We start from the raw sequence: 21,406 nt of genomic DNA, 5'->3' as shown, positions 1-21,406 counted from the left end.
TTCTGACTTCCTTCTCCTCCAGGGAGGTTGCAGCACACTGCAGAATCACAGATTTATCCCAGTTATGAAAACAAGACCCGGGGACTGTTTCAGTTCAGCACTGAGGGAGAACATATCAAATTATGTTCCAGCATAGTCACAGCAGGGCACCAGTAAAATGTTACCAGGTGGATACACAAGATTTTGAAGATATTTCCTGATTTTATGTATATTTATGTGCATGCACACACCTCTAGCACTTACATACTAGAGTTTCAGAAAACACTGAACACCTTTGGAAATAAGACCCGAGACACTGAATATACCTCTTAGAAACACCAGGAAAAACAGTTAAGTGATCACGTCATTTCCCATTCCTGACTCCTAACACAAACAAACAGTCATTTCCTTGCAATGGGCAAGTGTTTTCAGCAGACAGTTGGGAGAGCTTTGAGATCATCCAGCAGAAACAATCCTGGTGTTTACCCACGCCTGCCATGGCACGGAGGAGCCGCGCTGGCAGAGGAAGTGGGAACGCTTTGGGCAGCGTCACTCCCATGGCTTGGTACATGATCTTCTCTAGGTGTCTGCACTTGTCTGGCTCAGAAAATCCTCAGGTGATCGTGTTTCTCCGGAGGAGAGAATCACAGAGCGCTTGAAACTTCAGTAGACCCGGTGCACTGTTGCAGAGCTCCAGGCACAGGAGGGGAATCAGTTCATTGCACCAGCTGATAATGGAGCCCCGGGAGCAGGGACTGCATTTCCACCACCTGAAACAAATCAACCCCTGCAAAGGGAAAAGCTGAGCTGCTGCTGCTGCCATGTCTCAAGACATGCCCCAGGAAGACAATGGAACATTGCTGACAGATGGGAACAGTCACTGCTCCTCTTAAAACAGCTCTACAGGGATGTTTGCAGCAGCTCCAAGAGGAGCCCATGCACAGAATGGTGCCAACAACAAGAAAGAAGCAGAGAAATCCTGCAATCAGCCAATTAAGAACTGTCAAAGTCAATCATATGTTATTTCATCTTATGCCAATATGTACAGGTATCTGATGACCAACAAGCCTAAACTGGAAAGAGGCTGTCAAATAGGTTTGGCAATAAATCACTGTATTTTAGTCCTTATTTGTCAATGTACGCTTAATATACCTGGCTTTCCTTATAACAGCTTTCCTTATAAATGCCAAGTTCCATCGCCCCTTTCCTTTGTCAGGAGTGTGACTCCCACACTTCAAACTTACACTCAGAGCAACACCAAATTTAAGGATCAGGTCTTAAAAACCCTCTTGTACAGGAGGCCTTAAAAAACCCCCAAACCTTCAATCATCTCTGCCAGTGGGATTTGAGTTGTTGGGCTGGAGCAGCTCAGGTGCTTTGCCCTCTGACCTTGCATGAGCCCCTCTGGGCAGAGAGAAGGGAACACAGTGTCCTGCAAAGCACGCAGGGCTGAGCAGTGCTGCTGCTGACCCTGCTGCCAGCTGTGTGCAGATCAGATAGAGGGGCCGAGTGGAAAACAGGTTCCCTCCTGTGTCCCTGGGAAAGGGGGCACTCACCTGCTTGCTGCGGGGTGGGGAAGGCACCATCTCTCACCAGAGCTGGAGGAGAAACAGCCAAAGCCAACAGTGCTGGAGTCTTTCCTGCAGGCATGGTGTGCTGCCTGAGGAAATTGAATTAACACTGAAACCACTGAAGGAAAGTGAAGTTCACTGCTGCCAGCAGCCCGCCAGTCACTCGTCACTGTCCCACAGCTGAGGATCAGGAAACCATCGCCACGCAGTCAGCAAGAGCCATTTCCAGATAAGGACCGCAGTGAAAGGAGCCTGGAGAACAAGCGCATCCTCCCCTAAGGAGAGCTGGGGAATGAACACAGCAGGCACACGCAGCATCTCAGTAAAGCCCAGTAAGGGCTCACTCACTTCTGGGTGTATCTTTGTCTTCTTTAGAAGCTCTCCACCGAACGCTAACGAGCTGTTTACCTTGGATAACGAGCTGCAGCTAATGCACATCAGCTCCAGGAAACCTGCAAAGCTGTACGGCCACGCTGACGATGTAATGTGGAATTACATGCAGGCAAAGCGACCACATTGGTCTTCAAAACAGCAGAGACTGCAAAGAAATAATTTAAGCAAGAGCACAACCATGATTGCAGCTATGGGTGTCTCCTCAGTGTGAGGAAAAAGGCTGGTAAGGTATAGCAGAGCGACAGGCGCCCTGTAATGGAACTTAAATCCATTTTAAATCCAGTTTAAAAAGAGAAAAAAAATTAGCCATAAAATTTTCAATAGCAAAATATGATTTACAGTAACAAAATGAGAGTGTTCTCTAGAAAACGGCACAGTCAGTGGCTTGAGGTATGAACATGAAGACATCAGAGGAACATTTGCTTTAACAAACAAAAAAACATCATCAAGAGAGGGAACTGCAGCAGGGAGAAAACCCTGTTCCATCAACACCACCAAACCCATTAGCGCCTTTCCCTCAGGAATGTGCCAGGAATGTCCACAATCCAAACCGACTGCTGAAGTGAATGCACTTTAAATGAAAGGATGGTGATGTATTTTTAGCAGGAAGTTTCTTGCAGCGATTTCAGTGCGAGCTGTATTTAAAGTGGCTTGAGAGACAACACAGTACCTGATTTCTGTGCCACAAACTCTGACGTGTGCTGTGCACATCATGGCTTTGATTTTTCTCCATACAAGGACAAAAAGTAACCAGGAGAGCCACATTTCCAAAGATTAGTCCCTGCAGCAAAACCTGCTTCCTCTTGAGCAGCTCTTCCTACCTGGGTTGACATCCAGCAAAATTCTAAACATTTTACTTACAACAATTTGTCACGGAAGGAAGTCTTAAAATAGCAAGCATTTTCTAAGGCTCTTAACAAAGCAAATAAAATAATAAGAAAACAAACAGAAGAATTTTCAATTTGATAAATGCCAGATTTATTTAGATGAGGAATCTTTGTGGCACTGGGGATGTCTCACCAGTTCCTTGAGAGACACAGGGAAGCCAGCACCAAGGGGTGTGGAGGCTGTGTTTGGTGTTGTTTTGAATGCACCCAACTCCTCCCTCCTTCTGAGATTTCTGCTCCTGAGCCAGCTACTGAAAGTCAAACAAGGTTATTCTCCTTCAGCTTATTTTTTTCACCTCCTCTCTCATGCTTCTGCCACAAAGCCCCAGTGGTGGAAACAGTCTCAGCATGTGTGTGGGTCTGGGTCTTTGAGAGGGAGAGAATCTCCTGAGCAAGGCCTGGGCTGGATGGCAACTGCTCTCAAGTTTATCAAACAAGGATGCTCCCTCCAGATATGCGGAAATGGGAAGGCTTCACTGGTACTGCTAAAACAATCACTCCTAGAAAATGAACCCGAGGTGACAATTTTTACACCCAGTTATTCAAAAGGATTCTTGCCAAGCACTCCTCTCTGTGTCAGTAAGGTTTTAATTACTCTGCTGTAGCTGTAAACATTCAGTTGCATGTACAAATATTTTAACTTGTTGCTTCCAGGAGAAAAGGGATCAACTTAAACTCCATCTGCCTGTTGGTGATGGGAAAGGTTGCTTAAAAGAGGATAGGAAGAGCTCACACAGTTTAATTATGACTCCTGAAGCTCTCTATTTTAAGTAAATGAATTATGACTCCAGCATATGCAAGAATACAACAGCATAAAGTGAACATTTCTGAAATGATGACTGCTAAGGGAGGCACAAGCTGTTCTCAGTCTCAGGGAGTGCTGGAGGTCCCTCCACTCACTTCACTAGCAAATCATTGCACAACAGGGCTGCACTCACAAACAGCACTGACACTGGAACCACAGCACACATCTATAAATGGAAATATCTCAGTCTCACCAGGCTTTGAAGACTTGCTTTGTTTCTATGGGTCGGTGATAATTTACATTCAAGTTTTCTGAAAAAAAGGTGAGAAGTAAGAATTTAGGATTAAGTTCTTACCCTGACCTCAGGAGGACCCTGGCAGTCGCTCAGCTGAGCATTCAGGTCACCTGCCTCGCTGGCAACACACAGAAGATCCTGCAAGTCAATCTAGCTCAGGCAGAGGCTCGTTTTCCCTGGCATTTGTACCTCTCTTCCAGAGGGAAGTATCTATCCCTCTGCTAAATGCAGCAACCACTGCAGGGTTCATTCCAAAAATACAGCCCCCTGAGCACTGGCACGGTTACCGACGTTCCCTCAGCAACTGTCACTCTGGAGAAGGTGGAAGGAAGGAAGGAAACACCAATGTTTGTCAGGGAAGACACACGGGCCCAAGATCTGATTTAACTGCCAACAAATCCTGCAGGAAAATTTTCAACCAGGCCAAGCAAGTGCCAAACCCAAGTGTGATTTTTGGAAGGTGCCATTCGTGGCAGAATCCCAGAGAGAAGCAGAGGCAATATTAAAAGCTGAGTTACTAGACAAGTACAGGGTTGATTATGTGCATGGTATAACATCCTGATTCCCTGTATCCAGATACATATTCTGGAGTATAATTGATTCCAGAATTTTTCATTTCAGTGGAAAAAACCTCTGTATGTGTGACAGGATTCCAGGGAGTGAAACTGCAGCTTCTTGGTGACATGGGGATAAAACACTGAGATGCTTTCCCACAATTTCAATGCAGTTTCTGTTTTGCAAAAGCAGGGAAAGGAACAGATGCAGATAAATAACTATTTCACTCTCCTCCAATAGCATTAATTGACATAGAGAGGTTGTGGATTCCCCATCCCTGGAACTGTTCAAGGCTGGGTTGGACAGGGCTTGGAGCAGCCTGGTCTGGTGGAAGGTGTCCCTGCCCCTGGCAGGGGGTGGAATGAAAAGGTTTTTAAGGTCCCTTCCAACCCAACCCATTCCATAATTCTATGATTAACTGGCCTATTACAGCAAACCACAAAGACTCCCCACTTCTTCCCAAGAGTTAAGACCTTCAGTACTTCCCACCAGCAGGCAGAAGCTTCTGTCTTCTTTATTTCACTACAACTTCCTCTAGGTATAAACTAGGGACACATGTAACTCACATTCAAAAGTGTTTGGGTTTATTCTTCTTTATTCCTAGAGTTGTCACAGACCTGCAAGACAGCATTGCACAAGGAAAACAAGGTAAGTCTGCTGCAGATTTTCATACCTGCTTGCATGTTAACTAGACTGTGTGGAAGTAAATTACAATAGATATTCTGATTTTAAAAGAAAGCATTTAATCCCAGATGGAAACAAGACTATGGTTATCTAAAAAAGTGCAGAAACAGCAAAACACATTTATTTTTCCATTTATTGGCACTTATTTGAAAAATAGCATAAATATTCAACAGAAAAGAGACAAGTTGACCCACACTCAGCTATTAAACCCCCCTATACTGATGTGTCTTCTAGCAAAGACTGGAAGAGACACCAGGAGGTTCCTTCTTAAGAAATAAGCAAGATTTAAAAAAAAAAAAGAGTCTTGCTGTCACCACAGAAGAGTGGTGGCACAGCAACTCTTTGGCACAAACCTGAAACTGCAAAGCCAAACTTTGCCTCAGCAGAGAGAGCAAACAGAGCCCAGCACTCCCATGTGCCTCTGCTTGGGGACAAAGGGCAGCTGGACTCAGGGAGGGACTGCAACCAGCAGGGTGATTATTACAATAATTTAAGAGGAATGATACCAGAAGTAAACCATGTTGTATGTTAACTAGAACAGAGTCAGACTATTAAATACATTCTATTTTCTCTCTACAATAAGGACACACAGAAATGGGTCACTGGCCCTCAGGTCGCCAGGTCTTTGCACTCCAAGTCACCCCTTTCTCATTTTGATGGCTGCTGTCAAAGCTTCATCCATGTGAATCTTTCACAGCAGAGTTCAGGGTACATTGTTCTCCTACTCGAGGAAGTTTCCACACTTTTCTCACTTTATGACACACTACAAAGATTTAGCGTTTAAAAATAAAACATTTTGCTTCATTCTTAACCTCTCTGGAGAGAAGGTTGGAAACCACATAGCACAGATGCACAGACATGTACAAAAAGGGACTCAGCTGGGGGAGTTCAGCTGCACAGCCCCAGTGAGGGTGTCACTGCAAAATCCCAGACAGCTGTCCATAAGGGGGGTCTGCAAATTCTTCCTCTTGGTTGGGGAATTTCAGAGTTGAGATCAAGATGTCTCAACACAATGACTTTCAAGCATCTCAGATTACCAGATTCCAGGCTTCCAATCAGCATCTGAAGTTTTCAACAGCAGAAATGACTTGATGTCATTATTTGAGGAAGCAACATCAGGAAATTAAACACAGATTAAATATGTTTGATGGCCTCAGGCTGTAAAAAGGCATTCAAGATTCCTCACCGTATCTGTCACATATGAGGACAAATACTGACTTAAAATAATTCATTTCTGAAGTACTAAATAATACAATCTCAAGATTTAATGCATTGTTCCAAATACTGTCACTATTTTTCCCTATTAAAAGACCTTTAACAGAGCATCTACCACTCCTATACATCATCTAAATGGGGAAGAAAAAGAAACAAACGCCAGATACAAAACCCTAGAAAAATGTTCCACACCTAAGTTAGATTTAGTCACAACAGCAGTCATGATCATGAATGAAATCCAACATATAAATTTGACAATTTACCAACTCGTTATTTTCTGACATCCACTGGAACACAAAATTGATTAAGAGCCAATCATAATAGAACACAATAATATTAATAATAATCAATTTCCCCCCTTCAATATTCTCCCTTTCATATGAAGAAGAAAAAAATATAAAGATCTAACACTCTGGGAGTAGAAACAATTAATAAGCTGTTTCATTGGTTTTAGGCTGAGGACAAACGTGAGTTATCTGCTCCTCCACAGGCAGGGAGGACACAGGCTGCTGGCAAGCCAAGTCTTCCACAAGCAGGAGACATGTCCAGTGTTTGTAACTCATGCCAAGGAGATCACATCCACTGCAAACCAGCAGCCTGACTGACGCGAGCACCCGAGGTGTTTGCAGCCCAAATGCTTCTGTACTGTAGTAAATGTCATACAAATCACTAGAAAGGTGAATTCCTCCTCAAGGAACTGTTCTGGAAGTTTTCTAGAAGTAATGACATTGCTGGAAGTTCCTATGAGGAACAGAATGGGTTACACACAACAGAAAGTCGGGGCGATATCCGCCTGCATCCCGGCGTCCATCAGCAGATTCCTGCTCCTCAGTTCATTGGTAACTTGGCCATGAGATCCACTGGCAAAAACGGGGATCTGGAGTCAGAGAGTGACACTGGAGAGTCTGTGCTGGTGCCAACTTCAGCTGGGGAGTCACAGGAGGAGCCTGCACTGCTCCTGTTGTCATCCAGGGCGTGCGAGGACAGACTGAAAACAGAGGAACACCGGGGCTGAGGAACGAGGCACTGGCTCAGGGAAGTGCCCAAACCCAGCCCAAATCACCACAAAGCCATTCTCAACACAAACGTGCAGCTCTGAAGGAGCAGCAAGCCCTGTGATCTGAAATCCCCCTGCAGCTACACAGCCACTCCCAGACCCACACAGGACACTGCTCATTTTCTCCTCTGCTCACCCAAAACGGGGCACAGGTCAGAAGTTCCAGACTGAACAATCCCCTGCAGCTTTACTCCATCCTCAAAGCCCTGGGCCAGCACAACAGCCAGAGGCCTTTTTGCCAAGAGAGCCAGTGATAAATTGTCCATCTTCCATTGTACTACATATTTCACAGGACACAAATTCAAAACTACAGCTGATCTACCATCAGTGATAGCAGCAAAGTGATTTTTTTAAAAATTACCATCCCCTACACCAAGAGGCAGCAGTTGAACTCACACTGCTATCCCACTGTAAACAGGGCGTGCAAAAAAGATATGTTATTAAAGTACCTTTAAAACATCTATATTGCTACTCAAAGCTTCTGCATGACTTGTACCTCAGCTGAGAGGCAAAAAGACAGAAATACAGTGAACAACCCTTGACAGTTGTGTGGGCACACCCTATGTATGATTAACCTCTTGAATAAACACTAGATCAAAATCCCTTGCTATTACCAATCACTACAATTTTTAACAAAGTATTTTTTATCTCCTCCCAATTCCTCTGACCCTCCAGGGAGGGTCAGACAGACTCACGTTCCTCTGTGACTAAGAACAAGGGAAAAGAAGAAAAACCCAATTCACTCAAAAAGCATCAGCATTCACATTTGATTGCAATTTGAATCAGACTCCAAAAGCTATCATCTATGAGGTGTCTTTTCCTAAACATGCTCATAATCCATGTTATCAGCCAAGCCTGGAAACTGCAGAATTCTAGGGAACATTGCTGCCTGTTCACTGTGATAATTTCAGTGCAGTAACACTGTGAGATATCTCTATTAAAAAAAAAAAGACAAAAACAAGCACAAAAAACTTCAAGCATTCTCACTGCTAGAAAAAAAATAATTGTGATGTTTCTGCTGAAAGGGACAATAAAGAGCACAGATTTACCATGCCCCAAGGTCCCCCTGATGTGCAGCCTCGGGGGTTAGCATGGTGGTAGATCCTTGGAATAATCTTTTTGGATGATCTTCCATCTCTGTCACACCTTTGGGAAGAGATACGGAGTGGTAACAATTACAATTCACTTAAACTAAAACCTATTTTCAATGCACTTCCACAGAGCAAACAGAATAGATGTTCAAACTTACATATTTCATATGTTGAACATAGAATTTAGATGCTGAAATTTTAAAGACTATTTTTCTGGAGCCATTTTGTCCAAGTTTCAGTACAGTTTAGTGAATAATTAACTAAGCTTAGATATCAGATATTTATTCTTCAGTAGTGAAGAATAATCCTTTTGTTTCAGTTTATACAGCTATCACTTCACTGACCAGCTCCAACAGGGTAGAGAAGCTGAAAACAAGGAAAAGGAACAAGCTCCAGAATTATCACAAAACTTTTCTCTTGACTTTGATTTCCAAACACTCTGGAAGAGGAGAGGATAGATATATGCTTAAAAAGGCTAGGACAGAACTCAGATGAAAGTGTTTTAAAAGTTGTCTCAGAGCCAGAGATGTTCCGTAACAAAGGTGAAGCTTGAAGATATAAAAATAGGTGCAATAAGATTTCCAGAAGTTAAACTTGAAGAAAAATGCAGAAAGACAGAGAAACATTTCCTAATAAAGCTGTAAGGTGCCTACCAGGCCTGTGTATCAGCTTTGGGTTTTGAAGAGTTATTTTAAATGTACAGTACCTGTGTGCTTCAGTTAACCAGGACTTTCAAAGTTTTCTGTTTAAGTTAAATATACCAATAGTTGTATTCATTGTTTTGTTAAGCAGGTTACATCAGATTTTTTATCACATCTACATGACCACAGCAATGGGGAGGAATTAGAACAAAACAATTATTAGCTTTATGGAATTAAAAGCTTTATGGAATCGTAATCTAATTTAATGATTTATCTGTTTCATTATGTGCAATATGTTCTATTTCTAGTTTCTTTTTGAACTACCAGCCAACTGGACAGAATTATGAAGAAAGCTATATGGATTATTATGTAACTAACAAGTTGGCCTATTGTATTTGCCAAACCCAAATACTGTACCTTTTCTTTTGATTGATCCAAGAACACTTGGTCGAATGCAGTTAATTGGGCTCTGGCTTCTCCTGCTAATAGAAGACAAAAGCTGCACTGAGATCACCATTGAAAGAGAAAGGTTGAAAAAAAAAAATCAAAATATATTCAGAAAACAAACTACTGGGTGGAAACCACTAAGAAAATAGGCATTTAAACAGCTTATCCAAAACAAGCCCTTTTTTTCCCTCTCTGAAGATAGGCCAGGAAGCACAGAACTGAGCAGGAAATGTTTAATTACATTATTTCACAACTGGGGCAGTCTAAAAACTCTCATCCAGGCACTGAATACATCTCAGATGACAGGCTGAACTGTGAGGGCCTAGTAAAATTTAATTGTATGCCCACATCACTCAAAGGAGTAACCAACCCTAAATCTGTTTGTGTTTCCTTTCCCTCAGAATTCAGTTACTCAATATGTGAATGAGAGCAATACAGAGACTACACTGGGAAGACAGATGCCACAATGCAGCCCATTTCCCAGTGCTATGACATGAGGATTTTGACAAATGTTTTACAACACTGTAAAATCTAAAGTCTGCATGAGTATATGAAATTGTGTTTGTGCTCAGAAATCAATTATGGATGCAATAAATTCTGGTATTTCAAATGCCTACTATAAACAAGCTTCATCAGTTTTCTATCATGGTTATGATCTGGTGACTTACCTTGAAAATCTCCTTGTTGGACTTGGGCTGGGACTTGGAGGCAATCCACTGCTGCTCACCAGACTTTGCAAAGATGGTGAGAAACATTGCTGAGAGGAAAAGAGTTTGTGTTATTAGAAATACTGTATCATTCCCATGTAACAATTGATGCTTAACTGCAGAGAAATAAACCCAGTATCAAATTCAGCAACCAATCATTGGTTATACTGAAACATCACTTTTTGCTACTGAGAAAAAAAAAAATTAAAATTGGACAGATTCCATTTTCATGCAGACTTATTTCACTGTACTCTGGTTAAACAGACTTATTTGGTTTTTATTAACCACAGGCTAACAGCTGAACACTCCACAGAAATTCACATCCACAACATGAGCAGCTGGTATTTTCTGGTTTGGGGTTTTAGGGGGTTTTATTTACTCTCTAGTTTCTTGTTTGCAGCTGAGGTAGGAAGGAGCAGGTGGCTTAATCTTTTGCTACTAATTTGGTTGAATTTATTTAGCCCTACTTAAGATAAAACCATTATTACCACATTTTGCTCACCTTTCCTATTCCTCGAGTAGGCGAAGGAGCTGGAGAAACTGGAACAAAGTCTACTTGCTTTGGTGATAGTGATTTTTCAAAATCATTGTCACTCTGTAAACGGTACACATTTTAATTAATCTTATGAGCAGGCACCTTAACAAGAAAAGGGCTGATTGGTGTGAAATCCCAAAGTTATCCTCCATCATATCAACAATTATTAGGCAGCCATTTATGAGCTTATGCTTAACAAAAACAAAAAAGCCTTAAACATTACATGGAGAGTATCAGAACATGGAAGAAAATTCGAATAGGCAGACATCCATGCAATTTGTTTTTGACACAGCAGCCCAAGGAACCCACATGTACCTTGAACAGTTGATAATTCTATGCCTTGTTAGTGTGATAAATTGCTGATCAAAAGCAGTACTATACTAACAGCTTAACTGTAGGTCAAACTATCAAAGGAAATGTTGACATGAGAGAGTCTCTAGTGTCCTGATACTGATGATAGAAACACAAATTAAAGCATGAATGCATTACCAGGCTCAAGCTCTCCTCCCATGAGTGGCTCATCTGCATTGCTACTTGCACTTCTCTATAAAGAAGAAAAGAAATGTATTTTCCTGGGCCCACAGATGGCTGCAGTGACTGTTCTGCTTTGCCTTAGAGCTCACCTTTCACGAACGGTTTCCCTGTTCAGCAAATTCATTCCTTCCTCCTAAAAGATTAGCACATGAAGAAGTAAGGTCAAAAAAAACCCCATTTTGTTCCAGCAAATCAGAAAAGCTGTGGTTTCACTTCACTTTGGCATGTGGAAAATTTAATTCAACTCGGTTAAGCAACAATAACCTCAAGTTCTCATCCATGGAAAGGAGTGAGGAGGAGAGGATGGGGAAGATGCAGCAGGAGAGACCATCATGTGGTCACATAAGCTCACAAGCTTATGTGAGCTGCTTGTTCCCCAAGCAGCTTTATTTTCATTACTAACCAAGAAGTAAACTGAATAATGACAGTATGAACCAGAAATTCTGCACATGCCAGAGCGTCTTTATGCAGTCTTGAGTAATTTCATTTTACAAAGGAGATGCTAGTACAGATAAACCTCTAAAAATGGCTGGATTCTTACCTGACTCTATGGATTAGTGACTAACTAGACACTTGTCAGCATCTCATTTGCAATGCACTGCACTGCACACAATAAATTCAGGAGTCAGTGAGGTTTTTTTCTAAAAAACACCCCATAAAATATTATTAAAATGGATCAAATATATAAAATTAAACTAAACATTAACACCAAGTACAAACATGACTCAATCTCCTCTTAGGCAGACACCATTCCTTAAAATTAACTGAATGCTACCCAGTTTGTTCAGTGAATGAGTAGGTTCCCTAATTCAAGAGTAAAAGTTCAACTAAACATCTTCACAATCCTCACCATAAGTAGGAAGAGTCTAACTTCTTCACCTGTGTGACAATTTGCTCAGATTTGAAAGAGGTCAGAAGTGAATCACACAGGTTCTCAGTGAGTATACAGGACATGGAATTAATTCCAACTAGTGAATCCAGTGCTCAAACACAAATTAGGAAATTACACTGTTTGCTTCAATAAATGGACAACACAAACATGAATGCAGAAGGATTTTCCAGAAGACTGAATTATCAAATTTTATTTCAGGTAATAGAGCAGAGCCACAACAGTTCACTCCTTTGCTCTCAGCATATTTCTCATTACATCTCCCTGCTCACTGCAGGGGGGTTGGACCAGATGACCTTTAAAGGTCTCTTTCAACCCAAACTAATTTATGATTCTATGATATTTACATATTAATCCTAAGCGTTTTTATATTGATAAAAAGAGCTGTACAATGGACCCGAGTGCTTCAGAGTCTACTCAAGCCAGTAAATTATTTACATAATGAAAGCAAGCAGTTATTTTCTTCAGGATTACTGTGCAACTACCTTAAATAACCGAGGTAGGAAGCAGAAGTCCCTTCCACCATTCAGGCACCATACCCTAAAAATGCTGCCTGAAGCATTAAATTGTTTTCTTAACTTTTGACCCTGTAAAAAACAAGCCTATCCATTGAAAACTAGCCAGACAAAAAAAAAATTAAAAAAAAAATAAGAACCTTCAAGCCCATTTTATAACCATTCTACTGTCAAAAAGTGGAGATATAAAATGAAGGAGACACAAGAGTTGGAGCTTGTTGATTTTAAAGCTGGAGTCCTCAGCCTGCAGTGTTCTGGCTGGGAGCAGAGCTATTTGAGCCTGCTCAGATATTCCCCACTCCACCCCCCTTCCCGAGTGTTTGCTCTGCTGCCCTTCCCCCTCCGTTCCTGCTGTGACAGCACAAGTACAGGGATCTGGATAAGAAAATTATACAGATGAAAAATAGCCCAGCCAGAAGAGTACAGACTATTTTTCAGCCAGAGTGCTTCCTTATCCTGCTCATTTTCTGGCTGCACAAGAGTCTTGTGCCAACACAAGTTAAGGAACACTCTGTTATTGGCCCCGAATATTTATGCTGGCATTGCTGCCAAAAACTTGGTGAAACTTTACCCTAAGGGTTTACATTAAAGGTTTCCTTTCTAAAATGTCCATTTTAAGAATCCTCTCTCTGCTCAAATCTTCTCCTTGCTGTAAGATGCATTTTGCTTCATGAAACGTGGAACTGGGCAGGCAGTTTGAAAATAAAATCTATAGCCAGTTGTAGGACACTAAACATCAACTGCAAAAAACCCCAGCTACCTATAAAAAAGTCATTTAGAAGAATCTGTGCTTACTTGTTTGATTTGATGAAGACGGCTGCTAGGAATACGGATAGGAGATGATGGCACAAACTGCAAAACAAAGTCACATACAATTAAAAGTACAGCAGAAGGGAGGGAGAGGTGCCACAGAAATGTTAGTAAACTAGTGTTGCCCCAAACTGAAAAGAACCCAATTTAAAAAAAACCCCATATCACTTATTCTCAGTGTATACATAACCTACATTGCTTACTTGCAAGAAGGTTGCATTCTTGCATGTTAATATGTATTTCCACATTATACTGCTTTGTAAGCTCACAGATGCTAATTGGTATCAGCCTGGCTTCCATTCCATTTCCAGGCAACTAGAACTGACAGCTTTCCCCACAGAATGGAGCTGCTTTTCACTAGCACACTGTCACCCTTAGTATATACGTTGGCATATATACTTTCCTTTATGTGACTCAGAATAATTATTTTCATTTAAGTGGTCCAGAAAGCTCCCCAACAGATCTTTAAAATACAAAGCCAAAACAACGAATTGTACAAAAAGTTCCTGGATTGTTGTCTGCTTATAAATGAGTACTTTGACAGGTGAAAAAAATCAGCTATTAGAAGGCTAACAAAGAGTTAAACACTTTCTTTATGGTTTCTCAAGAGCTTCACCAATCTGGGTGAAATCAGAGAAGACGTCACTAAAAATGGTCTTCTGTTAATGTTGACAGTTTTGCATCAAGATCTCACTGGAATGCTATGATCTAAAACTGCACACCCAAAACCGAGTAATTTAAAGTGATTATTTTCTCAAAATATAATTTTCTTTCATAAATTTCCCACCCCTCACATTGTCAGCCCTCAGTTTATTTAAGTAACAGCCATTCAGGGAACAAAAATTCTACACTAAAGCCTTGAATAGAGGTTTAACTTCTCTGTAAGATGACAATCCTTCCAAAAAATAAGGTGACTTTTCAAAATGGATGTAATGGATGTGTTCAGCAAGTAAGGCTTGCATTATTATAGGTGTTTTTATACTTCATTCATTATAAGGCTCCATCTGCTTCACAAAACATTACTAGAGCTCTTCATCATGCTGAAGCTGGAGAAGTAACAAATATTCAGTTAACTCTTACTGCACCATCTTCTAATCAGTGCCACGGAGAACACAAGGATTTTGCTGCCTGGCAGGGTAAGTTAACACAGACTATTAATGCTTCACACATCCAAAACCCTCCTTCTAAAAAAACAAACACAAAGACATCACACCCTGCTTCTTACAAAAGAACTCAGCCTATCAGGCTCACACAGAGGATGACTACCATTTGTGCCAGAATTTAGTCATCATAATACATAATACTAAAGTCTAACAACTATAATCTTGATTTGCTACTTTTAAGGTCCAGTTTAGGTCAGCTTTACTATTATACTGGGTTCCCAAAAATCCTGTGCACTTAATAAAAATTCCTCCAAGCTGCACCAGCCAATGCAGACCTTGAGTTGACCTTGATTCTCACACAGAGAAAAGGATTTGGACAATAGTGCATTCCTGCCTATTCACTCTGTCATTCCACAGCAGAAATGCATTTGTTCCACTCATTATATTCTAATTTTATGACTGTGATCCACATACTTTAAGGTTTGACATTAATAGAATATGTAAAAAAAACAGCGGCTTGCAGTACAAAAAAAATATAAAAAGAAAATTAAGTGTTCCTCTGCAGGGTCTGATGCACTAACACAACTCTGAGGATCCTACATTTTATTTCCAACAAGTTATCATCCTTGCTCTGCCAGTGTGTAAAACTCACTTTTGCTCTGTTTGCAACCTTTGATTTAATTCTTGTGAAAAGAAGCATGTGTCACTTTCAAAGGCTACTTGCTAAACTGAACCTATATATTAAAATTATGCTACTCAATTCCCCATTGTTTTAAGAGAGCAAAAAGCTTAATAAAAACATTACAAACTATTATGCTGTGACCTTCCCCCCTACTCCAGTGTGTCAGATACTGTGCTCCAGTGCAGGTAAAGTTTCAGCAGTGCCAGGCTGGCAGGAGCCACTGCCCAGGTGAGCAGGGACTGCCCCAGTGCCTGTGCCCTGCCCTGCAGTGCCCTCTGCCTCCTGCAGCACAGACACTTGAACCCAGCCGGGAAATCACCTGGCTTAAAAAAAAAAAAAGAAAAAGAAAAAGAAAAAATTTAACATCAGCTTCTGCTGAAATAGCACCTAAACATCTAACCACAGACCCAACTGCTCTGCTTAAGCAACAAAACAAAAACCCCAGCCGTGCAAAACAAATAAAAAAACCACCAAAACATTTACTCACTGGTATCTCCTGGAAGAAAATAAACTGCAGATACTGCAGAGCCTGGTTAACCCTTCCTTGGCAATTACATGTAATGTCAGAAAACTGCAGATCAAGCCCCAGCCCAAATGGCACCACTGCCCTTGCAGTCATCACTATAAACCAGCTGAAGTCTGAGACTTGGAGAAGCTACTCCAAAATCAGATTGTGGAATTCAGCTGAGCAACTGGGACAGCACTGAAAATGGAGTTGATCATGTATGACCTCCAGCTACCAGAGATTTTAGCAACTCATGCTGTTCCCCTGACAGGGAACACCACACAGATTAGACAAACACTAATTAACTTTTTTCCACAAAGTTTAAAAGAACATAAAATTTAAGCTGTACTTGTAATGCTTGTAATAAAGAAGTTTCAGTTGCTTACTGAATCTTTTAACCCTCTTACAGTTTACACTCCAGTAAAACTTGGATTAGTTTTCTTAAATATCCAAAAGGGGGTTTTGAAAGACACTTTATCACCTTCTTATGTAAAATTTAATTTACAGAAGTAGATGTGATCTAGCTCCTCAGAATATCTCTACCATCATAAAACTAAATGTATTTCTTTGCTATAGGAAGAATACCAGGGAAGGTTGCTTAGGATACTTGATGCTGAAAGCTTAATTCTGTCACAAAATCATTTAGCTGTGGATGATCCTGGTTTAAGACCACAGAAGGATGAGAATCTCCAAGATCCTTTCCAATTCCATCCCCTCTGCCATATTCAACAGAACCATAACCCAGATCATAACTCAAAGGAGCATTTCAAAGCAGAAAAGGCACTGATCTAGCAGTCAGTGGGGAACTTGATTTTCAGTGTAAGTAAAACTTCATGTATTTTGTCAGCACCTGGTCAGCTGGGAGTGGAGAAGGACATTAGTGTGAGGGGAAGGGTTAGGATCATCCCATGAAGATGGAAACACTGGTTAAATCCAGGAGTCTGCAACATTTATGAGGGAAGGCAGAAGAGCAGCCCACCAGTGAATTAGCTCCTGCTTCCCAGCAAGTTCTGGACAAGACATCCTGAATTAGCACTTTCTAGCCCAACAACTGAGTATCTTCAGGAGTAAACACAATAAACTGAGCTTTTGCCTTCGTTTTTTTCTCCTCTTGCCTGACCACAAGCCCAAACAGATTTACACTAAGCTGCTGTCCTAAAATTATGAAGAAAGAGACCTGATTAAGAAATCTTGACCATAACACTTTCTTTCGGTTTTTTCATCCCAGCAGGAGAAAGGATTTTCCACCAATCTTTTCTTATACATAACTATTCCGGTTTTGCTACAGATGCAACCTTGCTGAAGTATTTGTCTGAAGTTTTTTTCTTAAGCATCAGAAATCATTTAAGACATTGATTACTGTTAACAGTACAGTTGTATAATTAGTTTTCTTAGCAAGCTACCTTTCTCACTCTACCTTGGAACATCCATTTTACAAGCAAAGTTATGATCACAATGCAATACAGGCATGTATTGCATTGTTTGATCTATAGGTAACATTTCACTACAGCTACAGCACATTAATGTCACAGTCTAGAGTCTTGTTTCTGAAAGCAATGTGGTATTAGTTTCACAGACTGCAATCTAATTTTGTTCATTCCTGTTTGCATACTCTGCCTGGCCCCTGTGGGCTCGGAGCAGGAGTGTCCTTACCAGGCTGTGCCGATTCATGACCGTGGTGCTGTTCCTGCGGGTGCGCAGGGCGCTGGCCTGGAACACCTGCGAGTTATCGCTGCGAAAAGAAACACTCGTCAAACGCAGAAGCCATTTCCTTCCTAGCAAAAAGCTCTGTAAGAATCCGTGTGTTCAGTGCAACACAACAAAGCACCTCTTCATACCAGCTCAGTTCCAAGTGCTGTGACAGCTCCCCTGTCGAGACAAAGCGCTCCAGAGACAGGTAGGTAAGAACTCTTTTAGCTTGTTGGCAGAGAGTGCAAATCAACTCGTTCATCCTCCAACTCCCAGCTACTTCAATTAATGATTTCAATTAATCATTTTGTGTCTTCAGAATAATTGAAGAATTGTTTAGGCTGTGGGGATTTATTATGTTTGGAATGGCTGCTGCTTGTGTATTGCTTCAAATGGTATTCAACACAACAAAAGTATAAATGGCTTGTAAGTAGTAACTGAAACAAGCTTTGATCCCACAGATAAAACAGAATTAAAAAATACAGCATCTTGATAAATCTTATCACTACAAACATTTAATATCTTCTGAACATTTTCCCAACAAAAGTTAAATTAAACTTACAGTAAACCCAGTTTTTAAGGCCCCACAGCAGCGTATCCATTGAAATGGTATAGGATTATTTATCTGACACAAAATGAACTCCTTTCTCAAGGCAATTTTATTTCTATTGATTCCTAAAGCAAGTTTTACTGGTCATGTCATCATCAATGTTATCAACAGCCAATGATCAGAATTTAATGAATGTGACTGCAGAAATAAACTAAATTTTATGGTTGCTAGAAAAAAAACATTAAGCCACAACCCTACAATCCCCAGGCCCAAAAATCAATGAGGAACTGAAAAGGTTCAACAAATCCAAATGTGAGACTGTAGTAAGATTCAAATTACAAGAATTCACATGGTATTTTTTTGTTTCAGCTGCTAACTTGGGATGAACAAAAGCCCCCCAAAATACAATTTCTTTAAAACTAACCTGACCAACAGCACTACCTTGCTGTAAGGACTGATAATCCTACTGCACTTTCAAGACACACCATTGTCAGAATCCTCTAGTTTAAAAAACACCAGTTAGACACATAAGTTTTAGACAGGTTTTATGTAGCTGTAAATAAAAAACAAATAAAGTTTATACTGTGAAATAAAAGCCAACAGCAACTGGCATAGGCACTGTACTTTCTGCCAAGAAAAATGCATAGACTCTCCTTCTCCAAAATGTCGAGTACACAGGACCAGACATCATTTCCAATTTTCCAAGAAGTTTCACTCAGCTCACACCCACAAGATATCAAACAGCTGCCATTTGACAGAGGTGGAAGAGGAGAAACTGAAGGGATCCATGACATGATGTTCAGAGATGAGTTTTGGCTGAGGCCAGCCACAATTCTTTTCAGTGTAAGTGTACTGGTTGGCATGCAAACACAAGACAAACAGCACATCCTGAAATCCAGGGTCTGAGTCAAGAAAACAGGTTGGAACAATCCTGTCCCACATTACCACAGCCTGAGTCCAATACTCAGTGCTAACTGGCAGAGAGGGAGAGAAAAAAGACCTACAAATAATCCTATCTTTAATTTCCCTTGCAAAAACACCAGAACTGGTCAGATCTCAGACTAACTTTTCACAGAAAACTACAGTTCCCATTAAAAATCAATTTTATTTGGCACAAAAACAAGAGTTAAAAGTTCTGTGAAATGTAACTTTTGTGATCTAAAATATTCCACTTATAACTGTTCTCTGGATCTATGGCAACTCATTTTCCAAGTTCCTAACTAAAAAATGAAGAAGTCAAAACAGGAGGCAGAGGAGAAAAAGCAAGCTGTGTAAGAGCAAAAGCTTTTGTTTCAGTTTACCCAACAAAGCCATTCTGGGAAAAACTGAAGTTTCTTGCCAAGAGCTGCAATCTTGCAAAAACAGTATTCTGGTGGAAAATTCCAAACTAACAGGCAAACCACTGCAACCACCTCAGATTAGTTCAATGGCATTTCAGTTTTATTTGTATGAACACCTAACCCATATATATGCACAGTGCCAAGGCAAGAGCTCAGGCTTACCCTTCTATCTGCCCAAACCCTGAGCTAAATAATTTGTTTGGGATTTTTTTAAAGAGTCAAGGGTTTTACAATTTCCAATTTACAAAAGGCTGAGATTTTAAAAATGTCTTGTCTCAGTTACACAACTAGTTTACCTGCTCAGAAACCTCCCAGGGGAGAGCTGCCATATACAACCCTTCCATACTGTATCAAAACACAAAATGGGAGTTGTTCCATTGTGACTATGTAAAATAATCAAAATTATATTCACTTAGCATTAAATCACAATAGAATGGGCAAGAAGTAGTATTTAATCTGAACTGCCAGACATTTTTAACAATTTTGGTAAAATATGTATGCGAGATTTATTCATCTCTTGATATCCAGTTCCTTACAGAAACAGAAAGGGAAAAAAAATCAATCCACCAGGAAGTACTTATCATTTAATATACTACAGTTTATGAAACTTATTGTCAATATGCTCTCCCCAAATGCAGACATGCTACTAACAGCAGCAGCACATGGACCACCTTAGAGCTGGATGGAAGCCACATCATGTAGCAGATGGGGCATCCCCCAAGTTCTCAACAGCCCAGAGGAGACAAGCAACAGCCCTTTGGGTTATAAACTTACCCAAACAAAACTGTACAAGAAACCCTACCTGTCTGAAAGCTTTCACCTGCCCTTGCCTGCCACTGCCAGTTTCTGTCCTGTGGGCTGAAGAGAGCCAGACCTGGCAAACACCCAAACAGGCTGGTGGCAACATCCAGGCACAACTGTCCACACAGCACACGGTACTTCTCCCAGTAATGCATACTACAGAAATTAGCAGCACCCAGGAAAATTCCTGGCCACCTGACACACCGCTTTACACTAAATGTAAAACTTACGTCAAGGTCCCGTGAAAAGACCCTTCCTGACCAAATTTGCCTGACTGTTCCGAAAGCATTTACTGTTGTAATCGTACACAGAGCAGTGATTTATTTTGTTCAGAGCGGATCCATTACAGAAATCATCGCGATTGTTATTCGATGCACAAGAACAGCCACAACTGCCGCTGCGGACGGTGTTCTTCAACACACAGCAGCCCTTGGTGAAAACAAAGCGTTTCAGTAAAACCAAAGCCTGTCCTCCCGGGCTCCCTCGCACCCCTCCATACGTTGGTATGTTCCCTAAATCCCTCCCAGCCTGGGACAGCGCTCAGGATCCCGCTTTTCCCCGTGGCGCCGCGGAGCATCCCCGGAGGCCCCGCACGGCCGGGCCGGCCCGGGAGCCCCCCGGGCCCCTCACCTGAGCCCGTGGATGAGCGGGGCGCTGTTCGACCGCCTCAGGCCGCCGCCGTCGCCCGGGGCCGCGGCGCTCCCCGGCGGCAGCTCCAGGTCCAGCTCCATCTTCTCCTGAGCCATCGCGGCGGCTCCGGCTCCTCCCGCTCCGCCCATCCGCGGCCTCAAGCCGCCGCTACCCCGGCCCTGCCGAGCCCGCGGGCGGGGGGGCTGCCGCGGCAGAGAGGCCGCATCCCGGGGCTCCGGAGGCGGCCCGAGCCCGCTGCTCCCGGTGACTCCCGCAGCCCCCGCGGGCCCCGGGCCGCTCTCCCCGCCCGGCCCCAGCGCAGGCGGGCCCGGCCGCAGGGCGCAGGCGCAGCGCTCGGGCCGCGGCCGCTCGGGCACGGCTCTGTGAGGGGACCGGCGTGAGGGGAGCGGAGCGTGCTCGTCCTGCAGAGCTCCCTGGCCGAGGGACGCCGGCTGATCGCCACACAGCGAAAACACCGCCTCTGAGCTCGTAGCGAGCTGTGCTCGCTCGCAGAAATAGCAGCGGGTGGTTCTGTGCAGGCCCAGGCAGCTCCGGG

The 21,406-nt window shown here is 42.1% G+C and overlaps 1 protein-coding gene across 2 annotated transcripts; it reads right to left on the bottom strand.

The window, feature by feature from the left end:
* Positions 1-5,145: 5,145 nt before the first annotated feature.
* On the bottom strand, positions 5,146-21,176 carry LOC121331812 (P2R1A-PPP2R2A-interacting phosphatase regulator 1). 2 transcript variants are annotated; one of them, XM_041396579.1, is made up of 10 exons: positions 20,851-21,176; positions 17,494-17,572; positions 13,536-13,592; positions 11,426-11,469; positions 11,292-11,346; positions 10,770-10,862; positions 10,229-10,317; positions 9,531-9,595; positions 8,431-8,527; positions 5,146-7,312 (listed from the first exon to the last, which is right to left on the bottom strand). In XM_041396579.1, the coding sequence occupies exons 1-10, from the start codon at positions 20,997-20,999 to the stop codon at positions 7,153-7,155; spliced, it is 888 nt and encodes a 295-aa protein (XP_041252513.1). In that variant the 5' UTR covers positions 21,000-21,176; the 3' UTR covers positions 5,146-7,152. The 2 variants fall into 2 exon arrangements, with proteins under 2 accessions (XP_041252513.1, XP_041252514.1); XM_041396580.1 differs by having other exon boundaries at positions 9,531-9,592.
* Between the last annotated feature and the right edge of the window lie 230 nt (positions 21,177-21,406).

This window comes from Onychostruthus taczanowskii, unplaced genomic scaffold (genome assembly GCF_017590055.1).
Source record: "Onychostruthus taczanowskii isolate IOZ18803 unplaced genomic scaffold, ASM1759005v1 scaffold13, whole genome shotgun sequence".
Classification (NCBI taxonomy): Eukaryota; Metazoa; Chordata; class Aves; order Passeriformes; family Passeridae; genus Onychostruthus; species Onychostruthus taczanowskii.
Note: the sequence above shows the minus strand (reverse complement) of the source record. Positions and strands in the feature narration are given on the sequence as shown.